Source organism: Antennarius striatus, chromosome 6, assembly GCF_040054535.1.
Source record: "Antennarius striatus isolate MH-2024 chromosome 6, ASM4005453v1, whole genome shotgun sequence".
In the NCBI taxonomy this organism is placed as follows: domain Eukaryota; kingdom Metazoa; phylum Chordata; class Actinopteri; order Lophiiformes; family Antennariidae; genus Antennarius; species Antennarius striatus.
In genome coordinates this window covers 8,486,674-8,506,981 of record NC_090781.1, presented here as the reverse complement: position 1 = coordinate 8,506,981, position 20,308 = coordinate 8,486,674, and the positions used below count along the sequence as shown (strand labels likewise).

Sequence of the window (20,308 nt, the reverse complement as noted above, 5' to 3'; positions counted from 1 at the left end):
ACTCAAAAAGCACAACAGGAGATTGAAGCCCAAATCCAAATTTATTTCGACAAACAAGTTCACAAAACCAGGTAATCAGTCCGAACAGATGAACAAATCCGATCAAGAACAGGAAATCTGGAATCAGACGGAGTCAATGCAGGGAAAACCATCAATGAACAAGAATGCTGGAAAGTAGGAATAATGGAGTAATGATCTAGCAGGTAGCTGAGGGGCCGAGCAGAGGGGATGAAGGATGGGCTACAGTGGCTGCAGCAACACAGGTGACAGGAATGCATTGACTGAGTGAAGGGAGGTGGAGAAGGATTCTGAAGGGACAGGAATCATGATAACAGAAGAAGCTAAAGATGAATGAAATCCAACCTAAGATTTGACATGAGTCAAGACTACAGGGACAACATACAAACTCCACACAGAAAGGAACTGAAAACCAAAACCTTCTACAATGATTATGTATTTGTTCAATCCGATATGTACTTACAGTAAATATTTTATATTGAAAAAGTAAAAAAAGTCTCATTGTAATGTCTGCCTGGCTAGGATGAACTGGTCACCATAGCAACACACCCAAGCTGATTGTGATTTCAGAATCAAAGTAAATATCAAAGACGGAGAATAAAGCAGTAGTTAATATAAATATTAGTAGTAGAGTTTCGTTCAGGGTTTAGCTCATTTCACCTGCAGATTCCAACAGTAAGTACTGAAGCTGTTAGCTTTAGAGCTAACATTCATTCACTTCATTCTTGGGGTCTGTGTAAAAATCATACGCTGTCTTTGTTCACCTTGGAAAGAGACAAAATGTTTCCTTGTGTTCAGATGGAGTGTAATAGAAACAGAGAAAACAGGAAATGAGTATCAGGGGACTTTAGGGAAGATTTCAGGGTAGTAATGCTAATTGTTTATGTCTGTCTTTTGTCACCGTTCATGCTTTGCAGCCTAGTTGAAATTTGGAGAAATCCCTTGAACAAAAATGGTACGTAGACGCTCCAAAAATTCACAGAATAGTCTGGCGGTCAAAGATGATGACATGCCTCCCAAACAATGCTTGGAGCACAAGGAGAATGATGCTAATCTCAGCTACGATCAGACACGTCAGGAGCCACAAAGCATTGACGAGTGTGGTGATGGCAAGAGGAAGCACAGCAGGAAACAAGCATCTGAAATGATTCCTCCATGCTCTGTGGTAGATGAGCAGGAGGAGGAAAGTGTTCTTGATTCACTGGATCAGATGAAGATCCCAGAATCAGAGTCTGATACCAACAGTGAAGCATCAGTGGATTTAGCTGCTACACTGGAGGAAGAGGACGATGAACTAACTCAGTGAGTGGAGCTGATCCAGATACATGTTTTTACTGTTCTTGATGCGTCTCTATCAACGCATTTGTCTTGATTGGTCTTAAACCTTTCTGCTGTGGCTCCTCCGCAGCTGCATGACTCCTGAGCAATGCATAGCTCTGGAGACAATATGGAGGAACAAGCATCACATAGACAAGGCTGAACTACTCTTCTATGAAAGGCTCTGTGCTTCTGAACTTCCATTCAAGGTACCTTTTCTGATCCCCTTTTCTGTTCTGTTTAGTTCGTTTTGTGTCAGATTTGTAGTGTCTCATCTGCAGATGTTGGATTCTAATTGCAAAATCTTTTTGTGTACCTTAACGTCCATGTATTTCAAACTGATCCAGCTGTTTCCTTCAGATGTCTGAAGAGGTTTCTCGGTGCTCTGTGGTGGATGAGCAGGAGGAGGAAAGTGTTCCTGATTTACTGAATCAGATGGAGGTCCCTGAGCCAGAGTCTGACACCAACAATGAAGCACCAGTGGATTTAGCCACTGCACCAGAGGAAAAGCATGAACTAGCTCTGTGGGGCGACTCTGGATGCTTGCTTTTACTGTTGTTGATACTCTGGCTGGTCTGGTGCTATGAATAGACAAGGCAGAGTTCATTTTACGTCAGGATGTAGTGCATCCCTGGGATTTGCTTCAAAAAAATTTGTGCATTCCCAACATAACGTTTATGCATTCCAAAAGTAATAGCAGAATATACAGTAGAAGCCATATGCAAGGATTGAGTTTTGCCAATAATACAATATAAAAACTAAACAAACTGTGAATTTTAATGATTTTATTAATAATGATGTTTTAACTGTCCAAGTAAATAGAAAAAAGAGAAAAATGTTTTAGCCTGGTAGTCATTCTTTAAAAAAAGTTTTAGAAATAAAGATGTAATACAGTTTTGTTTTTTTTCACTTTTGCTTTTCACTGGAAGTACTTAATTCGTATATTTTCCTGTAGACTCTGACCAACCTGACAGAACCTTATCCACATACACAGTTTTTGTAATCTTCACCCTCATTATTTTGTTTTGGATGCTGACATTTAGCCTTGCATGGAAACAATCGCGTCCATTGCGATACAAATGTTCGGATTTTTGCTGATTTTCTCTTGCCTTCTTCGGCGTCTTTATCCGTACTATCCGTCTTTTTCTTCATTAACTTTTGAGTGTTTTTTTATTCAAGAAAGCACTTGTTGTCGCTTGGTTTTTCTCCACGTTTGCGTCTTTTCCAGAGGCATACGTAATACTGTACTACTCCTCCATCTCTCACTGCAGGGTGTAAAATGAGCAGACGTCGTGTTGCCGTTGATATTAGTTTGGCTGAATCACGCAGGTGAGTCTTGTGATGAGAAACTCGCGCAAGATCAAAACATAGTGGCCATTTCAGGGTTCAAAATTTAAGTGGAGAGATGGATAAATTGGGAATATTTTTGTTGAATGGAAGTGCATTTTTTTCCCATTAGTATATCAAAAAAAGTAGCATCATTTTTTAAATTGGAAGTACTTAAGGCTTGCATCCCAGGGACGCACATTGTCTGATGATCGTGCGTCCCTGTAAACAATTGTGCATCAGATGTAAGGATGCACTCAAATGAGAACACTAATCTTTTATGAGAAGCTCTGTGCTTCTCAACTTTTAACACAGGTACCTGTTCTGAACCCAGGTTTTGTTCATTGTGTTTTGTGTGTGATTTTAAGCATCCCACCTTCAAATCTTGGCACGGTGGCTAGCACTGTTGTCTCACAGCGAGAAGGTCATGGATTCAAACCTAAGCATTTCCAACATGGCCTGCATGTTTTCTCGTGTCTGTTTTCTCCAGTTTTTCCGGTTTCCCCACATTATCAGGAAAACAAGCATATACAGTAGGAACATTAGGGTTCTGTTGGCCCCTAGTGGTTGCTTGCTCAGGACCAGCTCTCCACACTAACCTCTCAATTTTGTTGTAGAATTGTAGAATAACAAATAAAAAACATTTTCTTCTTCTTCAACCCATTTGTGTACCTTAACATCCCTGTGGCTCCATAGACATCCCTTCAGATGTCTGAGGAGACTCTGTGCTCTGTGGTGGTTGAGCAGTAGGAGGCAAGTTTAAAGTTCAAAGTCAGCTTTACTGTTGGTTCTGCTACTTGCATACACATACCAAAAACTAAAATTGTATTTCTCTGTAACCATAAAAACGGTGATGCAGTGGGTAGCGCTGTCACCGCACAGCAAGGTGGTTCCAGGTTCGAGTCCCGCCCTGTGCAGAATTTGCGTGTTCTCCCCGTGTCTGTGTGGGTTTTCTCCGGGTTCTCCACCTCCAAAAAAACATGCAGCTTAGGTGAATTGATGATACGAAAATTGCCCATAGACGTGTGTGTTTACGTGTGGCTCCGTGGTGCACTGGCGTCGAGCCTAGAGTGTACCGTGCCTCACACCCCCAGTCAACTGGGATATACTCCAGCACCCCAAGGCCAGCGACAGCGAATGGTGCGTCTACCGAGTTGATGTGTTCGGTAAAAGGTTGCACCTCGTGGATTTTGATCTTAACCCATGTGTCATCCACATACCGGAACCAGTGGCTTGGTGGTGTTCTGCTGAACGAGGTAAGGGCCTTGTGTTCCACCTCTTCCATGTACAAATTGGCCACGATAGGAGACACTGGAGAGCCTACCCGTGTCTCTGCCTGTAGACGTTCCCTCTGTACTGGAAATAAGTGGTGTTTAGGCAGAGGTCCAAAAGTTGGCATATCTGGTCGGGGTTTAGGTTTGTCCTGTCGCTGAGGGTGTTGTCCTGTGAAAGCCGTTGTCTTACTGCTTCTACCGCCTCTGTTGTGGGAACACACGTGAATAGGGAAGTGACATCGTATGATACCATGGTGTCATCTGTATCCAGTGTCAGTCCTCTCACCTTTTCCACAAAGTCCATGGAGTTCTGTATATGGTAGGGGTTGTTACCCACTAGCGGGGCCAAGATACTAGCAACATGCTTGGCAATGTTTTATGCGACTGAGTTGATGCTACTGACAATGGGTCTGAGTGGGGCTCCTTCTTTAGGAATTTTGGGGAGACCATATATGCATGGGATAGCTTCCCCAGAGTACAGGTGATAGTAGAGCAGGCGGTTTATAGTTTCCTATAGTTTTGTAGCCTCTGTAGGCAGTCCACAACCTTTTGGTAGCTGCTGGTTGGGTCGCGCTTCAGGGTCTCATAGGTCGTGCTGTTGCTGAGTAGAGACACAACTTTGCCGTGGTAATCTGTTGTGTTCAGGATTACCGTGCATCTTCCTTTGTCTGCTGGAAGGATGGTGATGTTCCGGTCCTTACTCAGCGCCGTCACTGCCTTCCGTTCCTGGGTGGAGAGGTTGGAAGGGGGCACCTTAGCTTCAGAAAGGGCTGCTGTTACCTTTAGCCTTAGTCTCTCTGGTTCTGTTGTGGGAAGGTTGTTCTTTTTAATGGCTGATTCTGTTGCAGTAATGAGGTCCCAAACCGGTACACGCTGTAGGGTGATGAAGTTCAATCCTTTGGTGAGGACGTTCTTCTCTGGTTGGGTGACTTCTCTGTCTGATAGATTCCTCACCCATCTGTCCTGTGCATTATCTGTAGTTGTACTCAGTGGTTTCTGCCTCCAGCTGATTTCTTCTGTCCTTGTATTTTTGTTTGTCCGAGATTGGAGGCTTTGAAACTTACGTCTTTGCCTTTCCTTGCTCTTTGTGTGTTGAGCCATTTGGGCTGTCTAAACAAACTTGTAGACCTCTTGTAGGATCATAGGTGGCAAAACTGACGTGAGTTTCATGGAGAGCTGGTCAGCCTTCATCTTCAGGTCCTCGATGGTGAAGTGGACCTGCCTCACTCTCTCATTTAGGAGTTGGTTTTGACTCTGCTCCAGGATGATGTTTGCGCAATGTCACCTCACTGAAGATCCTAGCCGTAAACTGTTTGGGATAACGTTGCTGTAGCGACATCTCAGGTTGAAACGCAAGTGGTTTCTGTAGTCCGCGATCTTCCTTGTTGTCTTTTCATACTCCCGTACCACACTGAGGTACGTTAATTTTCTTCTCAAAAACACATTTTGTTAAACAAACACTCTTCATTTCAAAATAGAATACATCTTTTTCTGTACATTTGTCTGTGCATTTGTTTTCATGTTTGGTATGAAGTCTGATATTGTTTTATTGTGGAATTTCCACAGGTTCCACCGGTACCGAATGAGTTAAGAGGACATGAGTTGAAAAAAAAAAGTCTATAACAATCAGAAGATATTCTGATAAATTTTAATATATTGTTTTTTTTTATAAAATAATGAAAACATAATTTACACTTAAATGTACAGTCATTACAGCCCAAAAAAAACAGACAAACGACTGCATCACGTACCCCTGACATGTGCAGGGGGTCCAGACGCAGACTTAAAAACAAGCCAAACAGTAAGGAATCAGTTTTGTACATGGATCAAGAGTCAAACAGCATACACAAAAACATAGTACCCTCTCATCTTCACTACTGTCTGTAACAGTGGGAATGTGTTAAAAAATAAATTATCAAAATATTTAACATCTAAAAAACAAACCTAGTTATACAACATTACCATTAATCAGAATGCATTATTGATTTGTTCAACAGAGATCGTTGTGTGCTATAAATAGCTTACAATTATACAGAACATGAACAAACTTGATATGAAAAGAAACCTTTCCTCCAGACAAACGTCACAGCGACACATGCAAGGCTGCATGAACGACAGGAAGGTGTCGCTGGGAGTCTGAACCAGACAACAGGCCGACTGCCTTAAGTAGTATTCCTGAACCTAACACGGGGGTATGACAACTTTTATCAATGCTTACAAACGGATGAAGGAGAAGGATGGAGGGGGTCACGTGAAAGCAGATGCAGCCTACTTAACTTTCATGAGATGAAGAGGACTAGATTCTTGTTTTCTGTCAAACACTTCTCTTCAGTGAGATAAAAGATTCTAAAACGGTATGAACGGGCGATACTGATCATATGAAGAAAATTATTACAGTCTACTTTAGACTAATTCAGCATATCATGAAAAACACTGAATCATATATCTATTATTCCCATGAAACAAACTCACTGGTGGAGTGGTAACTTCTAACTACAATGATGTCAGCCAGATAAATTAAAAACACAACTATAACGGTTGTAAAGGCTGAGCTTCCATCGTGCCGGGCTACAATAAATCACATCGCCCGCACTTGGTTGTCGGTTTAGTGTCCCGAACAGCGTTTGAGGAACCTGAGTGAGTTGGGATTGAAAATTCCACAATTCCAGTCAGACCAGGGAAGAAGCTCTTCTTCTCCCGGGCAGAGGATGAGATGATTCTTTTGTGTTTCATCAGCAGTAGCTCTGCTGACGCAGGAAGAGAGGATTCACTGTCCGTTCAGTTCTAGCATCCAAAAAACAACAACTTTTCTTTCCGTATGAAAAATAGATATAGTAGACAATATCGTAAAGCCAGCCGGCTGTATAAATAGTGTTTATAGCGTTCATTTGGGTCGGGTCCTCTCACACACAGATAGGCTGGTTCTGATGCGGAGGAGCTTCAGTGTTGTTGTGAGCTTCATGTAAGGTAAATGTTTTTACGGCCGACAGCTTCATGGAATTAACGACTAAGCAAAAAATGCAATCATTATAGTAGCATGTCATTTTGTGAATTGTGATCACTCACTTTTATGATTAAAAACGTTTCCAGCGGTTGGTTGAGATCACTGAACGGTCACGGTTCTGTCTAGACCTGCGATCGACCCACTTTCAGCTGGGGTCGCCTCGGGTCAAGGTAGCATACATTGTCAGAACACCGGAAGAGATCACCACCAACTAAATGTCAAACTACTGCGTTAAACATGAGAAGACTTCAAAGTCGCCACACGGTTACCATGACGATGCAGTTCCTTTGGGTCTGACATGACGCTGCTGAAATCCAAATGAGATCTGATGCGGTCACACTACTGAGCTTCATGACATCATTCCCTCGATGCGCTGATGGCTTGTTTCGACGTGTAAACGCAGGAAAGACGCGTACGGTGGCCCACAAGGTCCATTTTACAGTAAACCAGTTTGTTCATCACTCAAACGTCACACGACACACACACAAACACACACACACTCACCAGCGGTAAGAAAATGCATCTTGTGTCGTAATGCTTCCAGTATTCAAGGTACCGTCAGTTTTACACACACACACGCACACACACACACGCACCCACACACATTCACACACGCAGGCATGCCTTTAACATATCAGCACAATATAGATAATATTGATACATGAGAATTGTACCACACAGGCATCTATAGAGTACCATATCTGTAGACCCTCCGTTACAACTAGTGCATTCTGGGAGATGCAGTCTGTAATGAGTTAGTTTTTGGCTGATTTGCAGGAACAGTATTAGGCCTCTCCAGGTGATGTAGTGTTCTCTAAAACAGTCGGGCTCTCCTTTCTTCGTCCCTCCTCTGGCATAGTAGCACGTGTCGTCACACAGAAGATGAGGATATAAGACATTTTGACTTCAGTTTATAAAAATAAACCGGCTCAGAGAATAGAGAGGGAGGGTTGTCTTTTTTTTTTTTAAATCTCCCTACGGGTTAAGGCAGTCCCTTGGAAGCCGAGTGAGGTGACATCATTGTGATCTCTGCAGCCTCTGTGTGTGCAAGGAATCATGGGTACTGCAAGAGCATTCTTTTTTCAGCACCCCTCCGTGTCTGCTGACGTCACTCCCTCTTAGCGTCAGCTTCGTGTGTGAAGGAGCGCGCCTGGCGGTCGCCGTCGCTCTTGTCCAGGTTGGTGAGGAGCTTGCTGAATTTACGCAGCTGCTCGCTGGCCGTCAGGCTCTCCACCTGCAGACGCTGGTTGTTCTCTCTCAGGTCGGCCATCTCTGCCAGCAGAACGACTTTGTCCTGCTTCTCCTGATGGAGGAAGAGACAGTTTGTCAATAGCAAGAACCTTTACCGTTACTCCTTTTGGAAACATGATACAAACATGCTTTTTTTTTTTGCTGAGAGTTGGAGCTGGGACGCGATTATCTCTGACTCGCAAGCAATGATCAAGAGTGACATTCAAACATAGAAATCAATTCGACCAAAAGTAGAAAAAAAAACCCTCTAACCCCCATTAGAGAACGACAATAAGAAAATGTCAAGAAAATGGGTTATAAACATAAAATCAACTTCAAAATGTGTGAAAATAAAAAGGACGTGACTCCTTGAATTGTGTGGGTTTTTGACGAGCTGTGGATGAACAATAAACCTTCAGGGGGAAATCGTTGTGAACAAAGAAATATGAAGAAACATGAAGCTGCTCACTCTCTCCAAGTCGTTGTTCAGCTGTTTCAGCATCACTTCCAGGTGGTGGAGTCGTCCAGACAGATCGTTGGGCACCTCGTCACTGTAAAACAAGGCAGCACACTGTTGCAGGATGGGTAGTGAGGAAGAACAGACTAACTGGTGTTTGTGCATTCATGCTTTTATAACGCTGACAGACTCAATAATCTCCTCATTGGTCTAAAGAATAAAACAACAAGCCCGTTGTTAAGCAGTAAATTACTACAACATGGCAGATTACAACCAGACAGTTTGAGGCACCTGCTGAAGGTGGGTGTGGTTCGAGGCGTTTGAGGAGTGTGAAACTGGACTGGACTGATGACCGGCCTCATGTCTGGACCACCGACCTGTGGCTCCGTCAGCGACAAGAGGGAAACTGCTCTTTGTGCTGCAACAGAGACGCAACCTCTTTAAGAACGCTGCATGGAAGTATGGAACAACCTCAGGTCAGCGCAGGAGCGCAGGAGCAGAGGAGGTTCTGGATCATGTCCAGTTAGTTTGGGACAAACAAACAGACCTCCTGCTTCTAGCTCTGGAGTGTTCTGTGACACGGCGGAGTAAAGATTTGGTAAAATCAGTCAGCTCTCAACACCAAGACAGTCCAACTGGGATTTAAGATGTTAAACTGGTAGTTTGTTTTGAACTGATAATTACTAATCTTAATTTCTACAAATCTGTTCCTTTTATTAAGCAAAAACTTTGATCACAATACATCAAAACCTACACAGCACTTTCTGAATGACTTAAAATTTATTGAAAAATAGTAAGTAGGTCCAGAATCCCACACTGAGCACAAGTTAAACAAACCTACTCCTCACCTTCGTAGGCTTTGGCGGCGTTGACCAAACTGGACCACTCCAGACCGCAGGCCGTGTCAGGAAGAGGCATCAGGCCGGGATCGAGCCTCCTCAGGGGGGGAACTTTGTCTCTAGCCTCTGTGAGAGACAACTCCGAGGCAGACAGAGGCACTGAGAACAAAACGACTGCAGTGAGAAACCAAACCTCTGCTGCTACCAAAAACAACAGGATGGGAGCCAGCGGTTCGTCCACCTGCCTGAAAACAAGACCACAACGGCTCCCGACTCACCTTTCTTGTCCTGAACGTGGTTGGAGGACGCGGCGTGTCTGCGTGTGGGGAGGGTGGAGGTGAACAGCAGGTCACCGGGGGCCATCTGGTTGTCAGAGTTGGCGAAGCTGGAATCTCTGCGGCCGCTGCAGAGCGACTCGTCTGAGAAGGTGCGCTGCAGCGTTCGTCTGGGAGACTGTGGGAGGGGAGTGACACGGATCAAAGATGTGTCCATGAAGTCAAGACTGAATCCTGGTGTAAACGTTTCGGTGGTTCAGGCGTCTTCCTCACCGGATCTCTTTGAGGCGTCTCTCCCGGGTTGTCCATGATGATCAGTTTCTTCAGGTCGTCTTCGATTGTGCTTTTGTACGTCCTTCGTGGAGAACGCAGGTCTCTCAGTGAAGCTCTGAGCCGAGGTTGACCAAAAACGTTTTTGGAATTCGTGTCCACCTGCCTGGAGACACGAGCAAAGCAAAGAATACATCACACACGCCTCTCCCATGCCGACCCAAAGCCTCTACGCCTTCAGCCTGTGCACACACACACACACACCAGTGTTACAACAGCTCCTCCTTTACACACACACATATATATATACACACAGTATTTTCCGCACCATAAGGCGAACCGAAAAGCCTTTAATTTTCTCAAAAACCGACGGTGCGCCTTATAATCCAGTGCTTCTTACATATGAAAACAGTATTAAAGTAGGCCATTCAATGAAGGTGCGCCAATCCAAAGAGTTTTATAGTGCAGAAAATACTGCATGTGTGTGTGTGTGTGTGTGTGTATAGATAGACAATTCTGTATAATATTTCTGCAGGAAATACTTATGTTTATTTCATATTTTACTCCAATCATACTTGTTTTCTTGTGAAATGCACCATAATTCTACCGTGTTGAAGTGGTTACCTCATGTACACATGGATACAGTTATGTGTTTGGAAAAGACTAGGAATCACTCGTTACTACAAGACGTCAAATTTTTTTAAAATCTCGAATCGATTTCAATGGATGAAACGTCTTCAAAAGTTCAGATAGATCATTAATTTGGGGCTGTTTAGTGAGTATTATGTGTACTATAGTATATTACACTGTTGGGATCAGTAAATCAATAATGTCTCCCACGTACTTCTTGCTGCTGCTGTCAGAGCAGGAGGGCGCGGCTGCGTTTGGAAGTGAGGGGCTCGCGTCTTCGGCCTGCCAGGTCGGCAGTCTGCTCTTCCCATATAAGGCCTTGGGGGCGGAGCTGGACAATGGGATGGAGCATAGCTGAGCGGAAGTGGGTGTGGTCGTGGCGGCCCGGACGGTCCGAGTTTTGTCGGCTGGTGGAGTCCTGTAGCCCTGAGGCGTGTAGGCCCTGAGAGGAGGGACGAGACACGCAGACGTGACCGACGCTGACTTCACCTCTAACAGAACGAAGACTAACGACATCTGTGACCAAATATTATATTTTACACTGCAGGATTTTGCTATTTGTGCCTTTAAAGGAAATGATCATCATTTTGAAAAATACGTTACCCACCTGCATCAATTTGATGCAGATCGGTGACGTTTGTGTCAACTGGAGTTGATCTGTGGTTGGTTTAAAGACCAACACTGTAAATGACAATCAGTCCAACACAAGACGAAGAAAAGCTTTCAAGTTTTATTCAAGTTACGTTCAGTCCAGTTTCCAAATTCCCTCCCACTGGCTGAGTTCAGATGAGGGTCGATCGGATGGAACGACAGTTACATGAAATACATGAAAATAAATGCAATGATTACAATTGATCATTCAACAAAACACACTCTACCCCTTTATAACTCTGTGGACCCGTGACGAATCATCAGCCTTCTCTTTCCTCTTTATGTCTACGTTGTGTTGATGGTCCAACACATCTGAGCCACAGGCTGCAACACCACAGTCAATCAGTTTAACCACAGATTACAAGATTTTCTGCACTACAAGGCGCACTGAACTATTAGACACATCTTCGATGAATGACCTATTATAAAGTTTTTTTTATATAAAAGGTGCACTGGATTATAAGGCGTGCTGTAGGTTTTTGAGAAAATTAAAGGCTTTTAGGTGCGCCTTATGGTGCGGAGAATACTGTATTTTAATCCAGAGTGGACCAACGCTTCACAAGGATTAGGCTCTTTTAATCTTTAAAGAAACATCTAGTTATAGATTTCTATGTATATTAACTCACCAAATAGCTGCTCAACATTCTCTCTGTCCAATAAAACTCAACACAACTCTGGATCCTCCACCCACTTCACGTTAGCTTCATAAACCACACCACAAACACGCGTCTCACCAGTCGATCTCTCTCACCTGGGCTTGAATGCATCCATTTTCTCAGCGCTGGAGCCAGGAGGAGGGAACGTCCTGGTCCGGTACCCTTTGCTCTGATTGGCTGTGGCCGGTATGATGGGGGACGACTCGCGTCTCCTGGTTTCTCCCCCGCTGCTGCTCCGTCCCACCGACAGCTCCTGGACGGCGCTGTGGGTGGGGTAGCAGTTGGACATGTTCCCGTGGCGGGAGCTGTTGTAGTGGGTGGAGGCATCGATGCCGCTGTCGTTAGACCCCCCCTTGTTCAGCTCAGGGTCGGTGATGGCTGGGTCGCCGAGGCAACTGCCGACTCCTCGCTCTCCTCCGGGCCCCCCGTCGAACCAGCGCTCGTCGCTGTGGCTGCTGGAGGCGTTGCTGGACAGCGTGTTGCTGCTGGAGTGACTGGAGTACTGAGTCTCACCCTGCAAACGACGACCGACTGACAGTCAGACTCCGTCGTCAGGGGAAACCACGCCCGACGGGCGACGGCCAGGCTCACCTTCGAATTTCTGTTCGGAGATTCCTTCCCCAGGACATCCTGTCTCGCCAGTCGCCTCTGACCTCCCCCGCCGATCGGTCCCCTCGATGACGCCGGCACATGCCAGAGGGGTTCTAGACAGGAAAACACACACACACACACACACTCAAGGGATTAAAACAAATGTCATGGAACCTCCATGGCTGGAAAAAAGGGTTAAATACTTGTAGCACAAAAAGAGTGAAACAACGCCGTCTGTGTTACTTTTCCCCCCACACTCTTATAGATTGTTTAAAGCACTTTTGTATTGAAGAAAAGTTGCAGGAGGAACCGGGAGTCTCGGAACGCAGCGAACTTCCAGATGCTGTCAGCCAATAGGACGCGCGTACGGTATCACGTGAGTACCAACTAAAAATCTGCAATGTAGTGAAGCTGTGCATCTCGAAACGCGAACAAGCGAGGGATTACTGTAGTCTGATTAACACCTGACACACAACTGTCTCTATATACAGACCAACACCATTATCATTATTTACTCTCTCCATTTTTGATGATTCTCAACTGCTGAAGGAAGCATTTGGCTCTTTAGTGGTTAAATGTTCACCGGCTAGTCACTAACTACGTCTATCCACTGCCTGATGTGGAACAGGAAGCATAATGTCCTATAGCACAAAGGCTCCAAAAAACTACAGCTTCACAGAGCCTCAGGTCAGTCTATTGTGATGAACATCTTTCACAAACAGACGGTCATGTGACCCACTTGACATTAAAATGAAGTCAACCTCTGCAGCGTTTTGTTGGAGGTGTACCTGTTTTGCAGCGTTCCATGGTGCTGTCCTGACTGGTGAAGCCTGACGACGACTCCCCACTGGAGGTCATGTCCACACTGAGGTGGGGCTCATAGGGCAGTGGGGGGCGCTGTCCGGTTCCATACCTACAGAGACAGATCATGTGGGAATGAATGGCTTTGAATGGACTGACACGAGAGAAAGAACTCTACACAGAGGTTAAACACAAATACAAAAACGTCTGGACTTTGACTGCGAGGGGATTTCAGTTCCTCTTTCATGTCCTGATGGCGGCTGAATTAAAGCCCGTTCTGTGGCTGGTGAGACGCTATCAACCTCAGCGCTGTGAGGAAGAGCCGCCCACACAACAGATCCTTCCTCTAGGACACAGTCTGTTCATACATGTCTAACTGCAGACCTGAACGCACCACATTACTCAGCCCTATCTTCTGTAGAGATAACACAGTCTGAGGCACACAAAGCAGTCTTTATGAGGAACATCAAACATTTCTCCCCATGATCCACACACACACACACACCTGTCTGGTGAGGGTTTGTAGCGTACGAAGGGGCCCGGTGTGACTCCAGGTGGTCCGATGGTGGACAGATTGACCAGGCCTGAGGAGGGTGAGGAGAAGCTGGCTGAGGGGTTTCTGTAGGGAAGCAGTCTGTCACTTCCTGCAGGAGACAGGCTGTAGTGGTTCTCTGGGTAGCTCACCGGCCTGGGAGACACACAAAGAGGCAGGAGGTCGAGTCAGTCAACCACAGAGAGGCGAGGCTCACCAGTAAGCTACATTTTTTTAAACTTAAACTAAGACGACACTCAGTAGAGACTACAACGATAATAACACTAAACTTTCCTGCATGTCTGTTTGGCTTTCTTGGTACATATCTCAACCCTTCAAAAAGTTTAGTGGGAATCAGTCCATTAGTTTTTGTGTAAAGTAAAGGAAAAGTAGAAATAGAGATAAACAAAACTGGATCAGCAATTTTTTTCCAAATCTGCACTAAAATGTATTCATGCATTTCTCTACCACTGGAAATTCGGAAAAACCACAGTGATTTTTACATAATCCTGCAAACAACCAGCAGACATGGGTAAAAATATACAGTAACCTTAGATTTAGAGACAGACAGACACCCGGCATGTCACCACGTTCTTCACAGACGCAATTATTGTATTGATATACATACTGCAACACAAGATTAGTTAGCAGCTGCCAGGATTTTTATTTTCATTATTATAATCATCCAAGTGAGCGTCGTAAAATCTGCTCAGGAGTAATGTGTGTTTCAGTAGCTGAAGCCAAGCTGTTCATGGATTCACACAGTTTTGAGTATTTTAAGAAGAAAAAAAAAGTCTCCTTATGACTGAACAACCAGCTTGGAAACAAGTCTGAACTGTAGTTTGATCAAATGCACACAACAGCTGTTTATTCAGTCCAGCCAGGATCGTTTTTAATCAAGAAAATATTCTGATAATCCCAAATTACAAGTTAAATCAGTGAAGAAGAAGTCTGAAATCTGGCTAATACTAAAACACAAGTTAATAAATACTGTATAAGTACTGTATTTCATTGTCTATTTGATGACCAAGCATCATCTGTCCTGGTCTTGAATGATTTCCAAACACCATACACTTCATTTGTTCTTTCATGGATGTACTGTATCATTTAAAAATGTGCACATGTTTCTGGATCTTTATTGCTGGGGGGTGGGGGGGGGGCTTTTCTATCCTGTCTATTCATATTAAATAAAAACAACAACTCAGCCCCTGACTGAATCTACGCAGCTCAGACTCTCACCTCTTGGCATTGAAGTGCTGGGGCTCCCTGTAGGGAACAGGCATCAGGGCTTTGTGTGAACGGGGCAGTGGAGGAGGAGGGGGACCCATGGGGGCCCAGCGCTGTGTGTTGGGGGCACTGTGTAGCCCTGGAGGAATGGGCGGGCTGTCCCATCGCCACGTCGGGCGAGGGGAGGGCCGGTACCCGGCAGCAAGAGGCTCAGGCTCAGGCTTCTGCTCGATGGTCTTCATCTCATGCTCCTCTGTGCAGCCCCTGCAGACACAGAGGGAGGAGGGTCCGTCAGAGAGAAGACGAGGGTGGTCACCTTCATCAGCTCGGGGCACAAACACAACCCGCAGCTTAAATGTTCTCAAAGGAGCCTCCAGCCAATCCTCCAGCTCTTTTACACGTCATCAATATTTCACTCAGCCTATTACAGGAGAAAAAGCAGCCATCAAATATGCATAGGCAATTTATTCAGGACAAGACAAACGGAGGAGAAAGGAGGAGAAACAGAAGGGTGATGATGGTGATGGTGGTGGGAAGATGTGTCAATGTGAAGATCTTAAATAACAATTCAGAGTGTAGACTGAAAAACTGAAGTGGTATTACATTATTAAAGACAAATACTACACAAGGACGTGTGTGTCTGTTCTCCACATCAGGGCTGCAAGTAATTTGTATTTTCTGATCAATTATTCTAATTTCTTAACTTAGTTTGGTCTAAAAAAATCACCACATCCTTAAAACTACTGTTTGGTTGATCGTCTGGGACCCTAAAACTAACAGATATTACTTTAGTGGCATAAAAAGTGCATTTGTCTTGAATGATTAATTGGATGTTCATTCATTTCACCTCATTAGCAGAAATCTAAGAGTCAGACTTTCTACCCTAACCCTACTTTAACCTAACCCTATCCTAACGGCTTGGCGTGATAGCAGGCTGAACTGCTGCTTGAGTGTTTAACCTGATTAATCCTGATCACATAAAGCCCTCCATCCATTCTGTTATGAGAACATCATCATTCTAAAGGTACAGAAATACGACCATGAGCACAAACTACAGGTTATTTATCCAAGAAAGAAGAACAATAACTCTCTCTAGGAACACAAGTCAACGCAGACATGGTCCAGACATCCCGATCAACCAACAAAGACCACTGACCCAACAATATCCACGCCGTTACATAATCCCAGTACCGACCTTAGAGGGAGGACAACCTGCATTTGTTGACATGCAGTGATTCTTCCATGGTGCTGGAGGAGAAACTCACCACAACATCACACCTTTCCACCCGGGTACTCATCAACGTGGCACGCTGACGGCGGAGCCACAACACTGAAGCAGGAGAGACACTTCCAACTCTTCTCTCTCTCTCTCTTTCCTCCCTCCACCCACTTCTCTCGCTCTATGTGGTGCTGAAACACGCCGTCCTCTTCACAAAGCACATCTCTGCCTCTCCAAATCCATGCACCCAACCCTGCCTCTCTCTCTCTCTCTCTCTCTCCAGCTTTTCATTCGCACAGGCTATGCATTTTTAATTAATCACTTCCACTCATTTATTTATTTATTTTGTGGTCTCCCCTTTTTTCCCCCCTGCAGATTCCAGGCCTTAATCTCACGCAATCTGCTTGCTTGGCACACAAACGAGTCAGAGAGAGAGAGAGAGAGAGAGAAAGGGGGACAGTAAAATATAAGACTCTAATTATCAGCTGTACTTCAGAGAGAGAGAGAGAGAGAATGTGTGTGTGCGTGCATGTGTTTGCATGTCAGAGGGATATAGCGTGGTGTAATTAAACTGCCTTTAGTGGTAAAGAAGTCTGACTGTAGTGCGATCACACAGTCAGACACAATAACTGTATTTAGGATTCCTGGCATTTAGTCCGACACAAAAAACCCTTCACTTTGGTCGTTTCTTCACCTCCACATCAGTGTTTCCTTGTTCTTCTGCTCTGCCAAGGCCTCCCATGTAATGTTGTAAAAAAGATAACCAAGAAAAGTAACGTATTGAGGGAGGAGGGGAAACAAGGCGATGGAAAGAATTATAGATTTTGTCAATCGCTGTTTAATAAGTGCTTCCCTTTTGTCTCCTGAATGTCGGTCCATTTCCTCTGAAGCTACACCTCGGTGCTTCTCTCCGTTCGCTCGCTTCCTCTTTTCACACACACCCACATGAAATCCTCTCAGTGCTGGAGTCTGGCCACTGGCTCAGCGTGCCTTTGTGTGTTTGAGTGCGAGTGCTCTGGTGCTGCAGCTGCTGAGTGGAGGTCGACATACCTGCGAGGGCCGCCTTCTTCGTACGGAGGAATGATGACCACTTTGACCGTGACCGACGTTCTCAGCAGGTCGATCATCTGCTCGTGAGTTAACGTCACCGCAGCAACTTTGCAGATCTCCACCAGCCGACTGCCCTGCCTCAGTCCGGCCTGCCAGGCGAAGCCGTACTCCTCCACCTGAGGAAAACACAACCACTGCTTTCAAACGCTTCGTGGGTGAAGGTCTTCGCGGTCTGCACGGAATCCGTTTTGACAGGTGGTCCTGTGACGGTACCTCAGCCACGGTGCCATCCAGACGTACGTGGAATCCCAGCTGTCCCAGTCCGTTTCTCCTCAAAGTCATATCAACCGTCTCGCAGCCCACGGTCAGCGACTGGCAGGGAGACAGAAGAGATTCACAGTGTGATCGTGTGTATTTAAAGAGCATGGAAGTATCCACTAGAAGAAAGCATCATGAATGGACATCCGGCCTGAAGGCAGCGTGAAGGCAGTTCAACATTTAATCCTGATTCTGGAAACTTTATCAAAACGTCTAAAATGCATTCATTTGGTAGTTTTAGAAAGATTAAGTTGTTTTCTCTTGGATTAACACAAATCTCCCCCTTTCCAGCATTTATTTCATTAAATTTTCCATGGATTATCACAACATTAAAAGGTCTGTCCTCTGCCAGTGCATGATTGCACAACCGCATTGAAACAGCGGTTGCAGAAATGGATGCAGAAAGGGTCTTCATACTATAAATAACTGGGTGTGTATTTCACTGTAAATCTAACAGGTATGGATTATAATTTGTAGTCAGAATCCAAGTCCACATGCAAATTATCTTTGCAATTCAAATTATTAACTTTCTCAGCTTAATGTCTAAAAGGGGAAATATCACAGTAATCGTGTCTTCACAATAATTCCACACAAAACAGACGAGTGAGCTTCACGCACACCTCCATCCCCAACGTTTCAGAGAACCCAACACACTCATGAAGAAGAACAGTGGTAAACAGGAAACCAATAGACATCGACGCTATTCGCCCAACAGTCCGTCGCTTTCCAGGTGGACGGTGTGAGGGTTGACTGATGATGACTAACTACTAAAAACCAGGAAATTCCGAGTAGGCAGTCAGTGCTAAATGAAAAAAAGAACCAATGCAGTCAGAGACTGCAACATCCCGTGACACCCGAATTCAAAATGTTACCCTGACCTACTTGCATAGGTCAAAGATCAAAAATAGTGCTCTGACCTACAGTTAAAATTTGACCTTGACCTAGTTTTGTCAAGGTCAAGATCATCATCTCATTTTCATCCCCTTTGCTGCCCGACTAATGTGCTTTTTGTTTCATCTTTCTATCTGCAACGGTTGCAAAAATATTTGGTGGACTAACAGACGGACGGACGAACACGCAAACGCTGACAATTACAATACATCACCGCTTTGCAGAGGAACGTAACATCCATTGATTGTAAACGAATCTCAACATGAATACAAAACTAAACGAAAGGCTAACAGCAACAGCAGATAATGACCCCCCGTGTCTCTGGAGCACGACAGGGCTACGTTCCAGCCTGGAGTCACTTCCTGCGTCCAGCTGGGACCACAGAACAGGACGATAATCTGGTTGTGTAGAACAGGGTCGCTCTGAAGTCTGGATTCTCTGCTTCAGACCTCACTGGCTGCTGAGTAACGATGTACGAACACATCTTCTGAATTCACTATCATTCTATGGGCTGTAAAGGAAGGTTTAGCGAGTCAGACTGGGCTCAGGGGCCTCCAGTTTACAGACTGATTCAGACAGAACGGGGTTTGGGTGTCCACCATCACACTCTGATCTGGGACAAGCTGTAAAGTCTCACCTTCAATCTCTGCACCACCTCCCTGATGTCCTGAGCGCAGCCCTCTGGGACCCGCACAGCGATGTGGTCTCCTCTGCCGTAGAAGATCTTCAGCGCCAGCCGCTCAGGCGTCCAGCCAATCACGTCGGCACAGAAGCAGTTAAACACCACCTCTTTGGTGGAGCAGTCTATCAGGAGGACGTATTCAGCCGACAAACCCAAGGCGCAGGACACCTCCGATCCACCGCCGCTGAAGTCCTGGGCTAGGACTCTCCAGGCCACAGCCCCGGCGGCCCCCAGCTCCGCCCCCTCCCTCGCCTTGGAGCGCTCGCGCTTTTTGGACGCGAGGGAGATGAGGTTGTTCAGCTTGCCGGCGGAATCGAGCGGCGTGTTGCTGACGTAGTTCTCAGCCAGGTCGCGCAGGTATTCCTGCCGCGTACGCGTTGCCATGGTGTGGAACTTCTCAGACTTGTGCGCTGCATTTTCAGCGTTGATAATTTTGGCGAGGAGGAAGTTTCGGAAGGCCTCCGGGTCTCTGAAGGTGACACCGCTGGGAATGGGTGGACCGAAGGGAGGCACGTCCTTCATTCTTGTCACAGCAACACTGAAAGAAAAGATGAACCAAGAAGGGCTTGAAGTAAGAGAATTTTTTTTTAATCATGCATCTATGAACATGTGCTCGTTCTAACGCTGGCTCCTTTACCTGTAACAGGTGCTTTCAGAGCAAGGGTTGTGCACACGGACGATAACAAAGACGTGTTGGAAGTGAGAGCGAATATTCTGAGGTGTGAAAGGCAACGCTCCCGGCTCCTGAAAGATTATGGTGACGATGTCGTTTCCGATGTGCCTCTTTCTCAAGAGCTGCAGGTGGGGGGGGGGGGGGGGGGGGGATAAAAAGGACAAATTAATAAAACGCCTTGCGTTGAGACAAGAGACCCACTTGTCAGAAAGTCTGACAAGTGGAATCAGAGTATGAGACACTTGCTGCTCAGCACCAAACAACAGCTCTTATGTAATTTGTTTTTCAGATTCTGTGTGGGCTATTTGTGTGTGCTGCTTGTCTGGCTATCAGCGTTTGTGTAGGAGATATGGCACCGAGTCCCATCTCCATCTGGG

General features: G+C 45.4%; 1 protein-coding gene and 1 pseudogene across 5 annotated transcripts in view; both read right to left on the bottom strand.

Annotated features, from left to right (window-relative positions):
• Positions 1–3,365: 3,365 nt before the first annotated feature.
• Positions 3,366–5,804, bottom strand: LOC137596774 (uncharacterized; annotated as a pseudogene).
• The window catches only part of sipa1l3 (signal-induced proliferation-associated 1 like 3), a 67,613-nt gene continuing 52,874 nt past the window's right edge, over positions 5,570–20,308 (bottom strand). For 4 of the 5 annotated variants that reach the window (XM_068316947.1, XM_068316948.1, XM_068316950.1 and 1 more), the window contains 16 exons: positions 19,896–20,053; positions 19,214–19,796; positions 17,641–17,739; positions 17,368–17,543; positions 15,111–15,362; positions 13,845–14,027; positions 13,327–13,451; positions 12,539–12,651; positions 12,043–12,461; positions 10,855–11,082; positions 10,014–10,176; positions 9,744–9,918; positions 9,475–9,624; positions 8,918–9,044; positions 8,639–8,720; positions 5,570–8,242 (listed from right to left, as the gene is read on the bottom strand). In XM_068316947.1, coding sequence (XP_068173048.1) covers positions 8,048–8,242; positions 8,639–8,720; positions 8,918–9,044; positions 9,475–9,624; positions 9,744–9,918; positions 10,014–10,176; positions 10,855–11,082; positions 12,043–12,461; positions 12,539–12,651; positions 13,327–13,451; positions 13,845–14,027; positions 15,111–15,362; positions 17,368–17,543; positions 17,641–17,739; positions 19,214–19,796; positions 19,896–20,053 — 3,228 coding nt within the window. In that variant the 3' untranslated portion in view covers positions 5,570–8,047. The remainder of the gene's footprint in view (positions 8,243–8,638; positions 8,721–8,917; positions 9,045–9,474; positions 9,625–9,743; positions 9,919–10,013; positions 10,177–10,854; positions 11,083–12,042; positions 12,462–12,538; positions 12,652–13,326; positions 13,452–13,844; positions 14,028–15,110; positions 15,363–17,367; positions 17,544–17,640; positions 17,740–19,213; positions 19,797–19,895; positions 20,054–20,308) is intronic. The other variant, XM_068316951.1, reaches the window with a different exon arrangement.